The sequence below is a fragment of the Urocitellus parryii genome, chromosome 4, assembly GCF_045843805.1.
Source record: "Urocitellus parryii isolate mUroPar1 chromosome 4, mUroPar1.hap1, whole genome shotgun sequence".
Classification (NCBI taxonomy): domain Eukaryota; kingdom Metazoa; phylum Chordata; class Mammalia; order Rodentia; family Sciuridae; genus Urocitellus; species Urocitellus parryii.
Window position 1 is genome coordinate 181,287,119 of NC_135534.1, and position 22,421 is coordinate 181,309,539.

At 38.0% G+C, this 22,421-nt stretch overlaps 1 protein-coding gene across 2 annotated transcripts in view; it reads right to left on the minus strand.

The window, feature by feature from the left end:
* Grin3a (glutamate ionotropic receptor NMDA type subunit 3A) overlaps nucleotides 1–22,421 on the minus strand; it is a 157,163-nt gene that overhangs the window by 72,417 nt on the left and 62,325 nt on the right. For both annotated transcript variants that reach the window (XM_026379713.2, XM_026379705.2), the window contains exon 3: nucleotides 18,828–19,875. In XM_026379713.2, coding sequence (XP_026235498.2) covers nucleotides 18,828–19,875 — 1,048 coding nt within the window. The remainder of the gene's footprint in view (nucleotides 1–18,827; nucleotides 19,876–22,421) is intronic.

A 22,421-nucleotide genomic window follows, 5' to 3' on the forward strand; every position in this document is an offset into this window, starting at 1 on the left:
ATAGGGTTTTGGTAGCCAGAGCATGCCCATCATTGTATGTTTAATATCTTTTTGAACATAGCTTAATATAAAGCAGCACATTGTACTGGAAATTGTGATGGATCTGAAATTAGAAAATTTGAATGTAAGTAGCAGTTTGAGCCTTGGAAAAATCACTGTACACCTCTGAGCTTCCATATTCTCCCTTGTTAAATGCCTTTTCTACCTCCCAGTCTTATGGTTAAGATATGAATTTTCCCCAAAAGCTCATGTGTGGGACAATGCAAGAATGTTCAGAGGTGAAATGATCCCATTATAAGAGCCACTGATAGATTAACTGATAGTAATTGTAGTCACGCAGGGTCTGGGTGGAGAAAGTAGGTCACTGGAAGCATTCCTTTGGATTTATGTGTTATCCTGGTGAGCATAGCTCTCTCTCTCTACTTGTTTCTCATTTACTGAGCTGCTTCCTTCTACCACACCCTTCCCACCATGATGTTCAGCCTCACCTTGGACCCAGAACTCTAGAGTTGTCTGACCATGAACTGAATCTCTGAAACCCTGAGTCAAAATAAACTTTTTATCCTTAGGTTTATCTTGTTGGATCTTTTGTTCCCAGCAATGCAACACTGACCAAAACAGAAATTGGCATTGAGAAGCACGGTCACTGCTGTGACAAACCTGCCTACATGGTTCAGAAAACTTTTGAGCTAGTTCAATGGGAGGAATTTTGAAAAGTTTAGAGACTCAAGTTGGAAAAGCATTACAATTTTATAAGTAGAGTTTAAGGGGTGATTCTTATGGCAATTCAGAAGACAAGAATGTCAATAAGAATGTGGACAATAAACACTGGCCTCATGAGGTTTCAGAAGATAAGAAGGGATTTTCTGGAAATTGAACTAGACCCCATTTGTGTTACATTCTGGAAAAGAAGTTGTGTGTATTTTGCCTATGTCCTGAGACTTTCTGTGAGACTGAATTTAAAGGAGATGGGCTAATTAACCTGGTGGGGAAATTTTAAGGTAGCTCAGCAATCCAAAATGGATACTGTTGGAGCTTTTAGCCAGGTCTACTGTGATCATCATGTTCACAAAGCAAAGCAGAGAGATTTGAAGAACTTGCAGTTTGGCCAGAATAGTGTAAAACTGGGGCTAAGAAAAGTATGGTTGTTAAAGCGATCATAGCAACTAAAGAGATGCTAAGTACTTTGAACAGAAACAAAAAGAAAGATGACTAGAGGGTATCTCAGGAATTGGTGATATCATACTCCCAGGCTCAAAAGTGTACAAATAAAAATCCTTTTTAAGAAGACATCATGGGGTAAACTGATTGCACAAGGATCCCTAGAAAGTTGTTTTATTGTGCTCAACCACTTAGACACTAAGAGGTGGTTGCAGCCAGGGTCCTAGGAAGCTTGGCTACCACTTGAGATGGTGGCAGATTTTGGTGTCCACCACATGACACACTGGTTCTGAAAGAATGCAGGATGCTGGAATTGTGGTCATGGAGACTTCTGCTGAGATTGCAAAGAAGGCTTGGGTCACCAGGCAAGGTGTGTCAAAGTTGGAAGTCCTTAAATCAACCCTTGAGAGAGTGAGCATGAAGATGTGAGAAGGAAGCTGAAGCTGCTGTGTAGAACCTCGAGATTAAGAGATTCCAGTAATATGGAAAGTCTGTTGAGCAGTTGCAGGAATCCAGCATAGACAAGCCAAGTGAGAAGCCACGTGGATTGCAACCAGCAAGGCCATGAGGGTGGAACTACATGAGCCCTTTGGAGAGAATATCATGATGCCATGAGCCTTACTTAGATAGTAGATGTGGAGGTATTATAGGACCTCTTGGCCCAGCTGGATTTTGGTCTTGTTTTCATCCCACTTCTTCTTTCTGTGATCCTATTTCTCCCTTTTGGAATAGAAATGTTTATTCTGAGCCATTATATACTGGATATATGTAACTTGCTTTTGATCTTTACAGGGGCTCAAAAGAGTTTGCTTTGAGGGGCTAAGGATGTGGATCAGAGGTAAGTGCTTGCTTAGTATGTGCAAGGCTCTGGGTTCAATCCCTAGCAGCAGCAGCACCACCACACACACACACACACACACACACACACACACACACACAAAATGGTGGGGGGTTTGATTTGAGTCTTAGATGAGATTTTGGACTTATACTTTTGGGCAATGCTGGTAATGTTAAGACTATGGGGATTTTTAGATATGGACAAAATGTAATTGGAATTGTGTGATAGACATGAGCTTAGGGGGGGCCAGGGTGGAATGATATGGTTTAGATGTGAAGTGTTCCTACAAAAGTCATATGTTAGACAACGCAGGAATGTTCAGAGGTAAAACAATTAGATTATAAGTGCCTTAATTTAGTCAGTGGGTTAATCCATTGGTAGGGATTAATTAAGTGGTAACTGTAGGCAGGTAAAGTGTGGCTGGAGGAAGCAGGTCACTGGGGTTATGCCTTTGGGGTTTATATGTTGTTCCTGATGAGAAGAGCTCTTTCTCTCTCCTTCTCATTTCCCATGTCCTAAACTGCTTCTCCCTGCCATGCCCATCCACCATGATGTTTTGCCTCACCCAGAGCCCAGAGCTATGGAGCTGTATGACCATGAACTGAATCTCTGAAACTGTGAGCCAAATAAACTTTTCATCCTCTAGGTTGTTCTTAACCAGTCTTTTGGTCACAGTGACACAAACCTGACTAGAACACATAGGATGTAGGAAATCAACTGAGTACTGAAGTGAAGGTGCTTGGGAGGTAATGAAGGCTTTACGAATGTTGTGTGTCATTGTTGTCACAGTAGTGAAGCAAGATAATTTTTCTAAAAGCATGATAAAATGAAAAGAAAATCACTGGATTGAGATAAAAGCTTGTACTTCTGCTATGTAACACTTTTGCCTCTTTTAGCACTCAAGTACAGATGAGAACCATGTCAAAGTGCCAGTGGTAAAGTTAATTGAACACCGGGGCAGGACCTTCCATTTCTCCAGGGGAGATGGAAATAGTGATTTGTCAACTGGTTTTATAAGATGTGAGGAGCAGATGAGAACTGGGTTAATAATTGCTCACGAAAGAGGCTGAAAAAACTGGGTACTATTTCCAAAAAGCAAAGAACAAGAGTAAAAAAGCTTTTTGAAAGAAATCCTGTCTGAAATTTCTTAGAAGAAGGACTCCGTGTGTTGCTGGTTTGGCTAGAAGACCCAGAAGTAGAATGGATTGGTTTGTTAGGGGTTGTAGGACAATTCTGGGTAGACAATGCAAAAGAGGATTGTTTAGGTCTATTATCTAAGATGTCAACAAGCTGGGATAAAATCCTCAATGGCAAGCCAGGTGTAGATGCTTGGGGAGAGGACCAGAACCAAGCAGGATCACATTACGGTAGTCACTAGAACATGGAACTTCTTAATAGGACACAGAGCCAGTTCTAGTATAAGGGAAAGTTTAGTCTTAGAAAAATATCCTGGATTCAAGGGTAAAGAATAAGAGTTGAGCCAGCAGCAAGAGGAGCCTGATGTTGGGTCATGTGGAAACTGAGGAATTGCAGTCATTTCTGATTGTATCCACAACAAAATACCCAGAGATCTTGTAAAATGCAGATTCTGGTTTAGTGGGTCTGGTATAGAGAGTGAGATTTGGTATTTATAATAAGCTTTTGGAGATACCTAAACTGCAGTTTGCTTGAACCACACCTCGGAGAAGAAAGAATCTGGAGGGAATTGGTAAATTCTCCCTGTGTGAGAATAAGATGAGTTCTTGGGCCTGGTTGAGGGAAAGGTAACAAAAAAAGATAGTGCTTCAACCTGAGGGTGAAGGAGCCTCAGCTATGAGAAGCAAGAGTGACAGGGGGCTGAGTCTTGGCAGGAAGCTGCACTGCCTGCCTTCTACTGTGGCCTCTCTTTCCATAAATCCAACGGTTGGTGTCTTCTCCATAAAATTCATCAAACTGTTCAGTGGTACATGGTTTCTTGCTCTCAATGTCAGCAGAATCATCCCATCTAAATTAATAGCCCATATAAGAAACTAACAGAAGTCTCATTTGTTTCAGGGAACATTTGTCTTACCTTAAAATGTATGCAGGATAGTGAGGGGCCTTCCAGAGGAAGGTTTCTTAATATATAAGAAATGGCTTTTAGGGGAGTTTTCAGAGTGTGGCAGAAACGGAGATGCCTCTGATATCTTTATGTTCTAGTGGCAAGTAACTCTTTACACCAGTGACAATTCAGTAAAGCTAAAATGTTAGCAGAATGTTTTGACACACTGTTTTTTTAAATTTTATATTTATATTTTAAAAAATTTCTCATTGTTCCCCCTTAACAGCAATACTGGATTCCAACAAAGGATTGAACTCCACTTAATACAACACGTTTTCTTGGTGACTTTAGACTATTTCTGACCCTTCAATAGTATAAACAGCATTCTGATGAACAGGAACTGATTTTATGCTTTGAACAACATCTATGTGGATTGAGCATAAATAGTGCTGCATATGGGGTGGAACAACAGCTGGAGAGGACAATATGGAGGTTGATTGGCACCAGAGGTCAGAGCTCTGATGCTGCAACTCCATTTAGAGATGATACTGGGGGTGGGGAGGCAAGAGGCTGCTATTTCACGGGGGTGGTGGTCAGGGAGTGGGATGGTATCTGAGACCTTGAAAGTATGGAGTGGATGAAAGACATCATGCAGATAAATACGTTCTCAGTCTATGAAGTACACAGAAGGATCTATCCCTGCTTAATACTTCCCTGAGCAGGATAGTAGGGATCATGATGGTGTGTGTGTGTGGGGGGGGATGAGTTAATCCCTTTTGGGTATGTGTCTCTTTAGATTCCTCAGCCCTTACTGAATTACACACTGTGTGTGCACAGATCCAACTGTCCCAGCCTTTCCAGCCATCTCTGCTTTTGAATCTTCTTTGTGGTCTGTGCAGCCTTACCAGCCTAAGTCTTGGAGTAGGGAAAGGACTGGTTAGAATAAATCAGGTTAGGGAGCACATTCTTACTGCATGTAAATGAAATACTAAGTAGGAATACTTCATAGTCCGATATTACTGGGTATGAATCCTCCATCTGCCATTTATTAGCTATATGCCTTAGACAAGTTATTTAATTTCTTTCAGCCTATTTTATTTACCTGTGCAGAAGCAGTAAGGTTTCATTAAATCTATTTAAATTAGCGGAATTCCTGGAACACAGTAGGTATCCAATGCATATTATTATTTGTTGACATTGATGTTTTTAGTTCCTGTTCCTGAAATTACATCTCTGGCCTCATTACAAAGCCAAGTCAGTCATGTATGACCTTTGGTATCATGACCGATTATTACATAAAGCACATAGATCATAGGAGATACATATATTTACATAACTATATTCACTTAAATCTTATGTGCCAATAGATTCAGCTACATTAATTCTAGGCAAAAACAAAACAAACAAACAAAGAAACCAACAACCCCCCCCAAACAAAAGCCTAGTTGAAATATAATTTTAAAAGCATTTATAAGTGCTGGTTTGGTTGGTATTGTTAATTTATTTTTCACTTTACATCTTTTAGGCAGCACCTTCCTGATAAAATGCTATGGTGAGTGTACTTTTTGAGTTTGAAAGATATTAAAAGATTCTGACAAGATGCTTTTCTGAACTTAAGCAAGAATAACCTCATATACGTATGTGTGTGCAATTGGCTAGAGCAGGCTTGCATCTAGATGTAATTGGGAAAATTGAGCCCTAACTGGCCAAATTTCCCAGACTGAGCTCACAATGGAGCTGAAGTCATTTGTGATTTCTGATTTGTCACTGAATACAGCAGTGGTTGGGTTAACTAGCTCCTGATCTGATTAAGGATTAAAATATCCAATTGAGGCTAAATCAGAAAAATCCAACATTCCATTTAGTTTACACTATGTTTTCAGAGCTAAAATGTATATTTCAGATATAAAAGGAGCCCCTTTGGGAGACAGCTTGCAATTTCTTCACAAACACATGAATATTTATTGAGCATGCAAATGAGATTGTTCACAGGGAAATGATCATTAGCTTAGTGCTCCCTAATTTGTAAGATGTGTGTCCATTTAGCCTGTATTAACCTTTTAAATAATATAAAATATCTGTATTTACATAGAGCCAATAGACATGCATATGATAATTGTTCATAATTATATAAGATAGAAGTGACTATAGATATCTTACAACGTAATCTTTGGTATCGAAGCAATCTATGTATACAGAGAGTGCTTGCTAAGAACGTTAATAATGTAAACAAAGTTATAAGCCAATTTCCCCCTAATTTAAGAGAAGGCTTTGCAAAATGTTGGCACACTCTCTGTTTGTATTCAAACGAAGGAAATGATCTTAGACATTCATTAAAGCAAACTCAGCAGGGTGTCTAATTGAAAATACTTTGCTGCAGTTAGTATGAATTACTGTATCTATTTGAAAGTAATAAAACTGCAGTTATTCAAAAAATTATGTAAATACCCCATCTCAAAATGGTTTTGAAAGTAGGTGAAGACATAAATATATCACATGCTCATTTGTTTTGTTTTCTATCTATCAACCTGAATTAGCAAAATCTTGATGGTTTTCCTAAAGTTCCTTAAATTGGAGAACATTAAGGAAGGAAAACGAAATAATTTCTTCAACTCCTAATAATTGCCATGCACTGTTTGTCTGACTAATACTGGACTCTAATAGTTCCAATTGTACCACCAGGGACCCAGAGCCACCCAGGCTGGGACAGCAGTACATGTCTTGTGTTGCCTCAGAGTGCCCTCCCACTTAAAGATTCTACATTTCAGATCTTGACCCCACTATAGAGATTATGGTCCCGAGTTTGCTTTGCTTTGGTATACATATAATCTCCTAGCTAAAACACTCTGGGTTATTCTTGGATGTAGTTTGGCCAACTGCAAGTGAAAGGTGCTCTTTACCTTCTGTCTGTCCTGCTGGACTTATAGCAGCCACTTCTGCTTGGTCTGACAATCACATCCATTTGTTTACACTTAGCTAAACAAATGGTTGTCATATGCTTAGGAATTAGGGCTACAGGTGCATAAGACAGATTTGGTCTCTATTCTTATGGGATTTATAAAATCTTGTATTAGAGGGAAACAGAACATTGGCTGGAGACTTCACCTTCATGTTCTCCTTTAATTCTCTCAGATGAGGACACAAGGGTCACGAGAGGCTCAGGAACTTGCCAAACTTCACATAAGCAGCATGAAATTAACTCAGATATCAAACAGACCTGAAATCAGAACTGTTGCTTTGCAACATATCACTTTGTCCTTTACTCAGGCTTTCTGTTTTTCTATAGCATCTAGTAGGAGACCGATTGTGCAGAATTGTATCAAAAGCATTGATTTCAAAGTGACCATTGCAGAATGTTCTGCCTTTATTTAATGGTGCTGTTGCTTTTCATTCATTTAATTGAACAACGTTAAGCAACCCTGTGCAGGGTTCTGAGGATCCAGTGGTAAGCACAGCAAAGTGGGACAATTAACAAAAATATAACACGACAATTACTGATTGTGTTAAATCCTATGAAAGGAATAATCTGTGTGGGAATGAAAATTTGCATCCAAAAATATCCATGGACAGTGTAAATGTGTGTATAATGTAAACATTTCATGGTGATGCAACTCATAGGGGAACTCATCACTTCATCTGGATTTAAAAGACTGAATAGTGGCAGCAAACATTGCAATTGTGACTATTTCTGTTGCCATGGATGTGTGTGATGTCTGAATTGTTCCCATTCCCACTTGGTTTATTAAGTGCTTTCTCATTACATAGGAATAGAAGAACACTGGAGAAATATTTATTTTGTTAATATATTAATTATATTATTCTATTCACTGTGTAGTTTACAGTAAATATTTATTGTGTTTTCCACTATAGAAATACACTCATATTTCTTTTAATTACATTACCCAGATATCAGTGCTCTGATAGCTTATTTATATTATATCATATACATTGTGTTGTATTGCCTTCTAATCATTTCTCTCTACAACATGCACCTAGATATGTATATTACACAATTGGAAATGTATGTGGTTTTGTATCCTGACTTTTCACTTAATACTATATTTTGACTTTTTTTTTTTACATCTTTAAAGTGTCTTCAAAATCATCTCCACTGGCTGGATTTTTATTGCATATAAGAATATTATAATTTATTAATTGTGCTATATGTTAAACACTTATATGGTTTCCAAGTTTTTGTTATTTTGACTAAGGCTGCAGTGAATACTTGTAGTAAATTGTTGCATTCATACTAAATTATTTTGTTTGCACAGATTCCTAGAAATGGAAGTCAAGGGTGAAAGGGCATGCATCCTTTTAATGCTCTTGATAGCAAATGACCAGGTAGATTTATGAACACAACCATAAACTTACTCTCCAACGGTGTTGTTTACTGGTGTTTGTCTTATTGTTTCTAATTTGATAGGTAAAAATATAATCTCATTACTGTCTTAATCAGTTATTTAATTACAAGTAAGATTTAAATTTTAAAAATATTTATTGTTTGATTTTCTTTCCTGAGTTACTATTATTTATTCACTTGATTTTAACATTATTGTACTATTTATCTATCTATCCACACACACACACATACACACACACACACACACACACGCACACACACACCTTGCTTCATTCTCAAAAAGATATAAAGATCACAAACAATACAAGACCGTATGAATTAAAATAGAATAACCTAAGAAAAAGAAATAACAGGAAACCAGGAATTATGCTTAAAATCCACACCACAATAACAATAAATCTGCTATTAGTGGACAAGAAAATAGTCTCCAACCTCCATTCTAGAACTTAGCTCAAAAGGGGAATCTTTCCATTTACTCAGTTCACCTTGACGCTGTGTGTGTGTGTGTGTGTGTGTGTGTGTGTGTGTGTGTATGTGTGTGTGTGAGGGGGGGGAGAATTGGTATAAATATAATATTGATATTATATCCGATAAGACTTTTAATTTTGGTAGTATTATTTTGTGTCCTCTATGTATCAGATACTGTGCAAGGTGCTTTACTTTGGGTTATAATTTGGATCTTAAATGTACCCCAAAGGCCCAAGTGTTGAAGGCTTAGTTTCTAGCCCATGGTACTACTGGGAGGTGATGGAACCTTTAGGAGGTGGGACCTCATGGAAGGAAGTTACACTTGAAAGGGACATTGGGAACTCAGCTGCTGTTTCTCTCCTTGCTTTCTGGCCACCATGAGGTGAGAAGCCCTACTTTACCACATGTTCCCCACCATGATGATCTGCTTCACCAAGCCAAGCAACTATGGACGAAAACACTGAGTCAAAATAAACCTTCTTTTCTTTAAGTTGTTTATGTCAGGTGTTTTATCACAGTGACAGAAAGCTGACTGACACACACAGGTTATTTTATTTAGTCTCTATAACACTTAATAAGGAGAGGTATTGTATTTGTTAGTACTAGTATCTGATATGTGAAAAGTGGCTAAGGAACATTATCTTTTCTGTTTCTGTTCATATTAAGTATTTCAATATCTACAGATGAACCAAACTGAGATTTTAAAAAAGGTTAACATTTATGTATATTTTTATCAGTATATCTTTATTTAAGATTTAGCAATAACTAAACAAAAACTCAAAAAAAAAATCTCTTTGGGGTTTTGATTGGATTTTATTTAAATCTATAAACTAACCAAGGAAACTTTGATGGCTTAGCATATTGAATCTTTCAATTTGGTAATATGGCAGTTTATTTTATCCAACCATCTTTTTATTCCTCACTACATGATTTTTTTTTCTCTTAATCTAATACTTATACAGGGGGCTGGGGTTGTAGCTCGATGGTAGAGTGCTTGCCCAGCATGTGTAAGCTACTGGGTTGGATTCTCAGCACTGCAAAAAAATAAATTAATAAAATGAAAGTCCATCAACATAATATTTTAAAAAATATTAAAAAATACAGATACAGGACACTTCCATAATCTGCTGTGAATTTTTCTTGTTAGAGTAAATGAGATGTTTTCCTTGTTATATTTTCTATTTGCAAGTATGCAACGCTTGTGGGAAGCGCAGTTATTCCCTCACAATGGCATTTCTTGGCATTTTTTTTTCTTTTAAAAATGTGTGGTACTTAAAATCCTCTCACCTGTTACTTTTCCTAATTTCATTTGTCTTGTCTTGGCTTTCCAGCCAGTCTTGTAGATGGTGATGGAGTGGACTCAGGACTTCTGTACGCGCTGCCCTTCACCCTAACATGCATTTCCCAAGAATCCTCCTCAAATCCCCTGGAGCTCACTGACCTCCTGCAGGGGCTTCTCTGAGTCTCCATTCAGATCATGTCTCCTGCAAGGTTCTTAGCTTACGTTGTATTTTCCTCCACAGTAACTTTACTATGGTTTAAATCCTTAGTTGATTTGTGTGCTCCCTTGATTAAATGTCTTTCTTTCCCATTAAATTCCACTTTGCAAGGATGGTGTCTATTTTGCTTACTACAAAAATCCCCAGTCACCTAGAGTGGTTTCTGGAATAGAAGCTTCTATTATTGGATGAATGAAAGAAAGAAAGAATGAAGGGATCGTTGTACTTGTCTTTTACCTTCTCTCAAGCCCCATTTTCAGCATCTTGTTTGCCTTGGAGTTATGACATCCCTTACTTCTTCATGGTCAGCTTTTATTATATGAATTTATAGGTTTTATTGGGCAGCCACATGCTGTTATATGAGGATCAATAAAGGTGGTTTTTAATGTTTTAGAAGCATTTCCCACTATGGCTATGCTAGTGTCTTTTGCTTCAATATTTCTGATTTAAAGTTCACTCTTGTCCTCATATCAGGTTTATTTAATTTTTAATATTTACTTGAATGTTCATCAGGATTGTTGTTATAAAGCAGTACTGTCATTGCCATACAATGACACTAGCCTTATATTTGCTCTAAGGAACCAACCCCATTCCTTCCTTCCTTCTTTTTTTCATTTCTTCCTTCTCTCTCTCTCTCTCTCTCTCTCTCTCTCTCTCTCTATCAGAGACTCAGGGATAAAGGGGACATTTTATGTGAGAAGCTGGAAAATGGAAAAGAAGTACTAGAAAGTCTGTTAAAATCAGCAAATAGCTCATTTTGAATCCTCTTGTGCCCTTTCAACTGAGCTAATTTAGTTCTATGAGGGGTTTTATTTTCCAGTGTACTTCATGATGTGTGAAGTGATTTTCTCATCCTGTCTTATATCCCAGCACAGTGGATGCCAATGGCTGGAGGTTTCTAAGAATGCCCAGATCTATATCTTAGATCATAAACCCACACGGAGGTCTCACTAGATCAAAATAATACTGTAGATTCTGTTTACTTATCAATCATCCTAAAATGCTGAAACGAAATGACTTTGAATGATATGAGATGGATGCTAGATTCCATCTGTCTACTTTATTTTCTGCATCACCTATAGTGAACAGTGCTAGTTTATGTTGGGGAGATACCCAAATAAGCCCTATTAAATATATCACTCATAAATTACTGCTCTCATGGTCTCATGCTTCAAGAGCCCACCAGCTTTGTATGGAACTTGCTTCCCAGAGGAGTAGATGGGAGGCTGCAAGAAGCTTAACATATTACTTTTAGCATAAAAGAAATTATTCTGGAAAAAAGACTTAAAGAAAGATAGAACCACCTCTTGAATTTCATGTGCATAGTGGGTCACAGTCCCTGTCCTGTGGGGTTATCTGTAGAAGCAGCCAGCAACAAGATTATCTCTTCTCTCTGACCACATATCAGGGAAAAAATTTCCAGCCTGTATAGACTGCTGCAACATTCAGTGAATCATAAATTGATCTCTCTTACACAGCCATTGCTTTTAATTTCATTTCTGATTCAAAGTAGTTGGTTGAAGCCAATCCCAAAACAGTGATAAAATATTCACCCTCTTAATTCTTAACAGTTTTATTAATTGTGTTAAATGGATAGCTTGCATGCTAAATAACTATGATCAAGAGGAGACATGGAGCCATTAAATTTATTGTTAGTTATTTGAAATCAGGCTTAAAGACACTTCTGCTGACAGGACTCAATTTGCAGACGAACCTATGTAAATAAAGATCATCTCAAATCTTACTTTTCGAGTTAACAGATTTTTGTTCAAACACATAAATATCCCGTAGAAATATTCTATAATTATAAGACTAGTTTTTTTTAAAAGCAAAACCATAGCTAGAATTTTGGGCTAGAACCATAAACTACATAAAAGTAAGAGAAAGCTGTTATTAAACTAATTTAAAGTATTATATGGAACAGAAAAGTAGTTTGAGGAGAGTATATGAAACTCTTGGGAATCCCTTTCTCAGATTTAGGGTACTTAAATGGACCGTAAGAGCTAATGGCATCAATTCCTTGGAGCATATTTCTTTTTTCTTTATTTTTTTGATCAAACATATTTTAAAACTGATATATAAAATCATAAATTGTACATGTACAGGGGTACCATGTGATGTTTTGATACACATATACGTTGTGTAATGTTCAAATCAGGGTAAACATTTCTGTCTCCTCAAACATGTATTGTTTCTTTTGGGTGAAACACCCAAAATCATTTCTTATAGTTTTTTGAAATATATTGTACATAATTGTTATTTATAGGTACCCTACTGTGCAACAGCACACCAGAACTTACTCTGGTGTAACCAGAACTTAGTTCCCATTAATCAACCTGAACACCTTTCTCAATCAAATGCTTCTAGAGAGTTCTGCAGGTTGTCCTTCTCAAAGGTCTGGAGTACACAAAATATAATAGAATGAAAGGGAGTATCCCAAGATAATTAAAAAAGAGCTACAGGAGAAGGGATGGAGGCAGGTATTCAAGGGCATCAATGTGAACACACAGGAACTTCTGTCTGAGGTGAAGGAACCGGATTGTGAATAACAAAAACAGGAAGAAAAAGGCAACATGGTATAAGGGAGCCACCCTGCCATCTAGCAGATGAGAGGGATGAAGGGTGTGAAGAGAAATGAGGCAGACAGTGCCACGGAGGTGGAATAATCTCCAGAGTGTGACCAATATTTCATATAACAAGTCGTTTGTGGTTCAGATTGGGAGGATTTTCAGTTTACAGCAGAAAAACAAATGTCCCCAAAGAATCACAAGAGATCTGTGACTTCTATGTAAATAAGTTCTCTTTCATCAGAACTAGCATGCTGTGAAGTGAATTTGAAGAATGAGATGGGAATTTTAAACAATCCTGAAAATAATCAAATCCCATAAATCTAGTTTTATGAGACACCACACACACACACACACACACACACACACACACACGCGCGCGCGCGCGCTTACTAATTCTCCTGATTTGAACTGGGCACTGATCCATCCTCGTCTTCTCTTATAACCACTGGTAAGAAGTTAAGTACAGCAAGGAAGGATAATACCAACCTTCATAAAAAGTCAGTATTCAATCTCCTGAGTGGGCACTGAAGGGTCCACGTGACTTCACTATGGGGTGCTTTCTCTCTTTCTCTTCCATCTCATCTCCCCACAGTTCTTACCCTCCAGCACCTGGTGTGTTAGTCACCTTTCCCTCACTGTGAGAAAAAAACCTGACAAGAAAAACTCAAGAGGAGAAAAGTTTACTTTGGACTCGTGGTTTCAGAGATTCAGATCATGGTCTGCCAGCTCCATTGCTCTGAGCCCCATCTGAGGTGGAACATCATGGCAGAAAGGCATGGTGGGAAAAAGCTGATCGACACCTGGCAGCCAGGAAACAGGAAAAGCAAAGCATCAGAGACAAATATAAACCCCCAAATCATGCCCCCAGTGACCTACTTCCTCCAGCCACATCCTACCTGCCACTCAGTAGAGTAGTCCTTTGAATAATCCATCGGGTGGTTAAGCCACTAGTTAGGTTACAGCTACCATAATCTACTAATTTCACCTCTGATCATTGCTACATTGCCTCCTGAGCTTTTGAGGGACACCTCATATTTAAACGATAATACTTGGGGACTCCTTATTTATGGTGCTTTCCCTCAAACAGCAATTTTTCTCCCTACTACTTTTATCCCCTGGGGGTCTTACATTCTTCAAGGGCTTTAACACAGCTTCTCTTCCCCACTCAGGGTTCCTACTAGTTTTAATCTCACTCCTGAACTCCGGCTCCATATTTCCAAATGCCAACTAGATTTCACCTGAGTATTCAAAATAGGTTTTAAAATGCTATGAGCAATGACCACGATCATCATATTCCCTAGCCTAGAAACTGCTTTGTCTGCCTCCTTGAATAGTATCATCATTTTCTCAGGCACTCAGGACTACATATTGAAAGTGTGACTGTTTGTTGCTTCTCATGCCCTATTATTTGCTAGGTCCTACTGATGTGATCACAATATTTCTTGCATCCTTCCTTCTTCCTATCAGTGACTATAGCTATGACTTCAACTCTGTTTATTTTGTTTTTCTTTCAGTCTTGTTTGTTTGCTGCTCCCAATCAGTCTTTTTTTTTTGGAGTGGGGGCAGTGGGGGTCAAACCCAGGGCCTATAGCATGAGAGGCAAATACTCTGCTGCTGAACTACATCCTGACTCTAGCAGTCAGGTTAATGGATGCCTTTCTACTGTGCTATTCCATTGTTCTAACGTGGTGGTGAGGATCTATTATCAGAAGTTCACTTTTCTTCCCTTGACATTCAAGATCCTCTGTTACCTCACCTCAACTTGCTGTTTTCAGACTTGGATCTTATATCCCTCCCTGCTGTAACACCTGCTGTGGTTTAAATCAGACTCCATCTGAGTTCTTGCAAGTGCTTCATCCTTTCCACCTCCCAGTAGTTCATTATTCTCCTTTGCTTGGAATGTACATTCATCCTCCCCTGATGCATGTGTCTAAATTCTGAGTGTTCTTCAGGAAAAAGCACAACTTTTGCCTTGCTTTCCACTTAGTAAATTACCAAGTTGAAGGTGATCTTTCTTAAACTTAGACCGATTTAATTTGTTTCTAAACTTTGGAATATTTACAATTTCTAAGTTGTTTCTCTTTTTTAAATTTATTTTTTAGCTTTAGGTGGACATAATATCTTTATTTTATTTTTATGTGGTGCTGAGGATGGAACCCAGTGCCTCACACATGCCAGAGGAGCACTCTACTACTTGAGCCACAACCCCAGCCCTCTAAGTTGTTTCTCTTTGTGTTCGTCTTTTGACCTTACTTACTTAAGTCAAATTATTTGAGTTTTTTACCTTCAAATTTCTCCACGTCACTCAGTGTAAGGAACAGGTAGAACTCTCTTCAATGTAGCATTGGTAGGAAAGAAGAAAACCTCATGCTAGTAATTATGATATACTTAAGAATGAGTGATCAGCAGGTATGGGAATTATTTTTATCTCAAGTCTCTGTGGGAGGGTGAGGGTATTATATAGTTTACATAACATCATGTGTCTGGATGAAAACTGAAAAATGGATGCTAAGTATGCCAAGTATGGATACCAAAACTTGGTATAGCCAAATAATATTGGTGCCTTTATGTGTAAACTCTATAAATGAGAGATTTTTTTTTAAAACATAGAAACAGTACTAGTACAGAAACACACACACACACACACACACACACACACACACAATTTTTTCTGAGCCTTCATTGGAAATTCATTCATTATCTCAAACTGAAAATGGTTTAGATTAAGGTGTGTCCCACTTCATCAACCACCATATGACCCAAATATCACATTCCCTGATATTTACCGAAAGCATTGAAGTCAGTGCACCACAGTGATACAAGCACATCCATGTTTATAGTAGCACAATGCATAATAGCCATTAGGATCCAGCCCAGGTGTCTTTCAATAGACATGTGGATAGACAAATATGTGGTCTGTATACACAATGGATAAAATGAAATTATGGTATTTGCTGGTAAATGGATAGAATCCGAGAACATCACACTAAGTAAAGGAAGCCAGACTCAAAAGAATCAAGAGTCAAATATTTTCTCTCATATGTGGAAAACAGAAAGAGAAAAAAAGGAATAAAATGGGGGAATCTCACGAAAATAGAAGGAAGACCAATAAAGTAGAGAAAGGCAGTTGAGAGGGAGAGAGAAGGGAAGGGGATGGGGAAAGTATGCTGTGTCCATGTATGAATATACCACAATGAGTCTGCTTTCATATATAATAATGATGCATTAATTTAAAAAGTGATAATAGAGGGGAGACCAGTAGAATAGGAAGGGGAGTTATGATGATTGAGATTGATCAAATTATGTTATGTGCATGTAGGAACATGGCATAAAAGATCCCACTATTATGTATAATTGCAACACAACAATGAGAGAGAGAGAGAGAGAGAGAGAGAGAGAGAGAGAGAGAGAGAGAGAGAGAGAACTGACCACCTATAATACTAAGCTGAATTTTTCCAGTTTTTCCGACATTTTCATGGGGACTGGGTTAGCTTTCTAAAACTTTCACTCCTTTATTTTGCTGGAGTTGAGGATGGATTAAGTATTCCTTTTGGCTTAAAAATTGTTTTACTATCATGTATTGTTTATCCATCTGATTTCTTTTTAATCCTCAAGAATAGTCACCACTATAAGCCTTTCATGTAACACACCCATGACTTAATTTTGGGAATCCTTGGTTCTAATCAATGAAACTCTAGTTATAATTGTGTTCAACCCTTTATATCAGATAATGTTTGCCCAATGGGAATATACTGTTTTTCTCTAACAGGTTGGATTGAATGTTTTCATTTTGAGTTTATAATTTATATGTCACATTGGCAAGATTCTTGCAGAAAAACTCTGTAACTATCTGGTAAGACTGAATCTTCAAAAGATCTACAGGATTACGGAGGAAAAGGGCAACCATGGGATGCCAACACTGCTGTTGAGTGTGAATGCTGGCTTATCACCAGAATCTCTCTTTGGGGTGGGGTAATGCAATTGTTTATGTTCAAGAATTTATTTATGTTCACTGTATTCTAGTTCATGACATAAAGTCCTGTGTTTTCATTAAGAAGCAACATGATTATTTGCTTAGTTAGTAAGGCATTGTTAGCTCTATTTTTTTTTATTATAAAGCTTGTGTCACTTATCAGGAGGTTTGCTATATATATGGGTCAATTTTCTTATGTTCTTTCGGTTGCAAAACAGGCCTTACATCCTAATTGAAACTGTCCATGAGAATCCTCTGAAGTTGCCACCAGATCTCTGGTCTATTTCATCATTTGCTAAAGATAGTTGCAGATGTCCTATTTGCTCATGCTCTATGAAGTTAATTTTAAATGTTCAACAGAAATTTACAGTAAATGATTTAATACCTTGAGATTTGGTGTGACACAAGGTATTTGAAAACATATGATGAGTATTTCACCATTTGAAGGACTCAGCTTAGTTCAAATTGCTTGGAGAATAGTGTGTTCTGAGTGAGCCCACTGAACTGGAGCATCTTTCAATCTTTACGAGGTGTGTCATACATAATTTGAATGCACTGCTCAGGATCTGTATTCTGTTCCCCATCAGGACTGCAATATCACCTTGAGACTCATGCCGATGGTCTGAGTCCTTGACAACCTCCTTCTCTTTATTCCTACTAGGTGGGCTAGATTCCCATACACCCAGTCACTCATAGGGACCTTGTTTTAATCCAGAGAGAGCATAGATATGACTGTCTTTACCAGATTGTCATCATGCTCTACTTGTTTCACTGTATTCTGTCCCCATGCTTCTTTCTACCTGTAAGAGCAGGTGTCTCTAAGACATAAAAATATCCTAGATAGATGCAATTTTCTTGAACACACTTTCCTTGAATGTCCCTGGACATTAATTATAATGTGACTGCTGGAAACCTTCCTTCAGCCCAAAGGGGTCAACTATATAACCTGCCCTACTCTATTAGAGCACCTTGTCCTTGTTAATTCTGACATCCCAGTTCAGTACTCCTTGTTCAGCATATCTATTGGTATGCTTATGGTAGAATATAAGTTCTTTCAATTTTTTTAGCAAAAATGCTTTACTATCTGTTATGGTTTGGATGTGAGGTGTCCCCCAAAAGCTCATGTATGAGACAAAACAAAAAGGTTTAGAGGAAAAATGATTGGATTATGAGAACCTTAACCTAATCAGTGTTTTAATCCCTTGATAAGGATTAACTGTGATAACTGAAGTGATAACTGAAGGCAGATAGAAAGTGGCTGGAGGTGGTGGGTCACTCGGAGTCTTGCTTTGGGGTACATACATTGTATCTGGCAAGTGGAGTCTCTCTGCTTCTGATCATCATGAGAGCCACTTCCCTCTGCCACATTCTTCCACTGTGTTGTTCTGTGTCACCTTTAGCCCCGAGGAATAGAGCCAGCTGCCTATGGACTGAGATCTCTAAAACCATGAGCCCTTAATTAAACTTTTCCTCCTGTACAATTATTATGGTTGGGTCTTTTAGTCATAGAGGAGAAAAAGCTGACTAAAACATTATCTAAAATATGGATCCTCTTATTTATTTCCATTAAGTCCTGAGAAAAGTAACTAATCAGTTTTGGAGGTCTGCTTTGGGTAAAAATACTTTGGAAAACTATTTCCTGATGGCTACTTTCCGTCCAATGGTCAAACAGCACAAGGAGAAGCTGTACTAATAGATGTTTCTGTTAGAAATACTTTCTCTAGAACAATCACCCACTGAAACACCTCACTCTTTTGTTTCATTGAATAAAACAATAAAATATTTGGTTTAATCAGACAACAGATTTTGGATAGTCTCTTTGTTTTCTGAGAGACGATTCTTGCATTAGAGGAAGAAGATATGCATACTATAACATAAGACATAGCATATGGAGTTATAATGGCAAATAACGAAAGTCAGAGTAAAAGAAAGTATTACCTTAGGGTCATGTATTCCAGAAAGCTCTTCATAGATCTTCTCACCTACCATGACGGCAGCCAAGTTTGCTGTATACGTAGAAAGGCAAAACATACAGAAAATGGCCCAAAGGTTCATTAGAAATCTTCCAGTCCAGCATTTTGGGGGTTTGATGGCTGCTGTTCTACCAAACAAGAGGGCATAACAGACATTCAAGGCTGATGAGAAGGAGAAGACTTTATTTCTGTTCCGCCCCTTGGGAGTCATACCAAATGGACTTTTCCATTCATACAGAGTGAGAAAGATGGCAGTGATATGCAGAGCCACAAAAATCCCCAGCCACATAGTCCAGTGGAGTGGCCACATGAAGGCTCCAATGGGAGCTGCTGTATCTCGGGTCCTCACTAAAATGCCCAAGCTGGTGGAGAAGAAAGGGCTAGTGAAATCAATCACCTGGCTCCGTGCAGTGTTGATGCTGAAGGAAGTGACCGCCATGTGGGCAGTCCCACTCAAGAGATCACCCACCAGCCCAGTCCAGTGCCCATTTTTCCAAGCTCCATACTTTCCATCCCCAACAATATAGAGGTCAAAGTCAAAGTTCATGTCTTCTGCTAGCTTTTCCAGCAGATCAATGCAATATCCATAGCAACACTTCTTGAATTTGATTGGCACTGTATCATTACTGCTATGGAGGCTACTAAATAGGCCGTCCAATAAGGAGGAGTCATTAGTCATAGGGTCTAGACAGAGTTGGCCAGCAGGGCACAAGCCTTCATCATCTACTTCCCTTGTGAAGACAAATGGGTGTTCAATCAGGGTAACCACTCTTAAGTGTAGCTTACTTGGGTGCTGGAAGTGGGTTTTATGCCTTTGGGCCTGTTCTGGCCATATTCCATAGTCCATGACAATCTTCCCGCCCTGCCAGCTGCCCAAGCGGGTCCACATTGGCTTTTCCATAGGGTCATGTTGCAGATTCCAGATGAAAAAGTTGTTTTCTGAGCTGATGATGGTGGAACCTTTTACTTTGATGGAACCACTGAGGCCTCTGAACGTGGTGTTGGCTAGAAACCTAGTAAAGAGGAGCAAAGGCGAAAAGTAAAGAAGAGGTAAAGCCAAAGATAGGAAGCCTTGCTTATCTTTGCCTCTCTGTTTTAATAACACGCCCCCCCCCTTTAAAGGTATTCTCCATAGCTTCTTCAGGCATTAATAAGCTAAACTCTGTCTGGGAGAATATTTCTATTTCTCTGAACTAATGAGAGCTTACCCTCAGGTTTTAACATCCCAGCCAGATGTTTAAAAATTGGTCTTACTCCAGATCTTTTAATTTTTAGCTAAGTGATGTATTATTGTTTTATGTTATAGACTGTTACGTACTTTAAAAGCTTTTCAAGTTTGGGAGATTCTGAGCATCTTTAACATAAACAATTTATACCATTCACTATGTATTTCATTGCAACCAAATCTGCTCAATAAATATTTCTGGTTTTCAAGTGAATTTTAGTAAGTAAGCAAGCATCTATTTTTATAATCACTTTAAAACTGCAAGGGTTATGTTTCATTGGGGCTGGGGTTGTGGCTCAGTGGTAGAGTGCTCGCCTAGCATGCATGAAGCACTGGGTTCGATCCTCAGCATCCTATAAAAATAAAAAAATAAAGATATTGTGTCCACCTAAAACTAAAAAATAAATATTAAAAAACCCTGCATTCATAACATCAGAAATAGCCAAATCTTGTTACCATGTTTCTCCTTATAGAGTGTAAACAATTAATATATCTTTCCACATGGGGCCAGTTCAGGGCTGCATGTTGGATATAGTCCATGAAACAAAGAAAAGAATGATAAATAAACTTGCAGTTCTCTGGATAGCTTCAGGCTACCCTCCCTTGTCATTAGAAAAACAACTGGCCTTGGCTCTAGGGAGAGCTCCTGCCAAAAGTCAAAGAAAGGAAAATTACCAACTAAATGATAAACCCATTCCTAACTCTATGAATTCAGGCACTTTCAGTATATGTTCTGATATAAACTGGACAGGAAAATGCTTGGTCATAGCCTCTGTCTTTCTTGAGCCTGAGAAGATGAGAAATAAGTGGTAACACATAAACTGTGGCATCTCTATACTTGCCTTCAAGGCCTCCTGTCAGAATAATAGCCCAAAACTTTGGCATCAGATTCAACTGCATTGTAATATTGGCCCAGCCACCTGCTAGCATTGACCTTGGTCAGTTTACTGAACTGTAGGCTTTAGTTTCATTCTCAGCAAAATGGGGAAAATAATCCTTCCTCCATTATAAGGGTTGGACATAATGCATATAAAGCACATTCTATACTTTCTGATATGGAACAAATATTTTAGACATGATAGCTATCATTTAATGTCATTCAAGTTTTGTTTACAATTGAGGCCATACCCAGCTTTCTTTTTCAAGTCTTTTATTATAATTTTTCTAGTTGGACACACACACTTACACATACACACACACAAATACTGCATTAAGATAAACCCATAGCAGTGACTCAAGACACATTTCAAATTAAAAGAAATTAAATTGAAATGTGGAATGTCACATAGTAGGTATTCTGAGGAACCAGATGATATAAGTCTAAGTGCATAGCAAAACACATTCACCCATTGCCTATCATAAACAATACTCCATAATTTAAAATTGCTAATAGAAGTAGTATCAAGTTATGTTGCCACAGAAGGGACATAGAAAAATCAGAAAGTGTGAAGTATGCACCAATGTTCAATAGAGATAAATGTAAATCATTTTTGAAGATGCTACTATCATTATATGCAATGAAACTCTTCATTCTGATAGATTGCATGTAACAGCAATTATTCATGTTAGCACTCCCTAGCGGGATTCTATCACTTAAAATAATTTCTATTATTCAACAAGTAATGAAGTCTCAGCTATCTTAGACTTTAAAACAGTTTTTTTGTTTCTTCAGAGAAGCAGGGAACCAAACCATTAAAATATACAGATTAATCAATTGATAATTATCTTGGTCCTATAAAGGAAGGGGGACTATGATTGTATTTCTGATAAGAAATCTACTTTTAGATTTCTTAAAACATAGACATATAAACATTTGCTGACATAACCTAGAGAATAAAAAAAGGCCAGTAGTAAATAGGTTAATTTTATTTACTCAGTTTAGTAATCTGGAAAGCAAAGTTGAAAGTTGTAGAAAGGGGAGTCTTTCATTATTTTAAGAGTGTTTGGGGCTTAATGATTATAGATTTTTAGCTTGATGAACCCTTGAGGGATAGCCTCTGAATAAGTATATACTTAAAGCATCTCAAAAGGTGGCACTAGAAGTCTTCAGAATTTTTTTTTTTTTTTGCAGATAATACAGCTCCCTCCTTTCAGTAAAGCCTATTCCTCATTAGCAGTGGTAGCAGTTAAGATGACCATGACAGGAGGACAGTACTCAGTTGGCTTTGAGACAGCCATCTGTCAAAGAAAGCAAATCAATCAGAATCCAAAGGTCTCCAGCTTTCCCAGCCCAGAAAACCCAGAGTCTTTTTCACTGTGCAATTGGCACTGATATATTGGGCGCCAGAGAATCTCCCATTTATGACAGATTATTTATGCCTATTTTATTTTCAG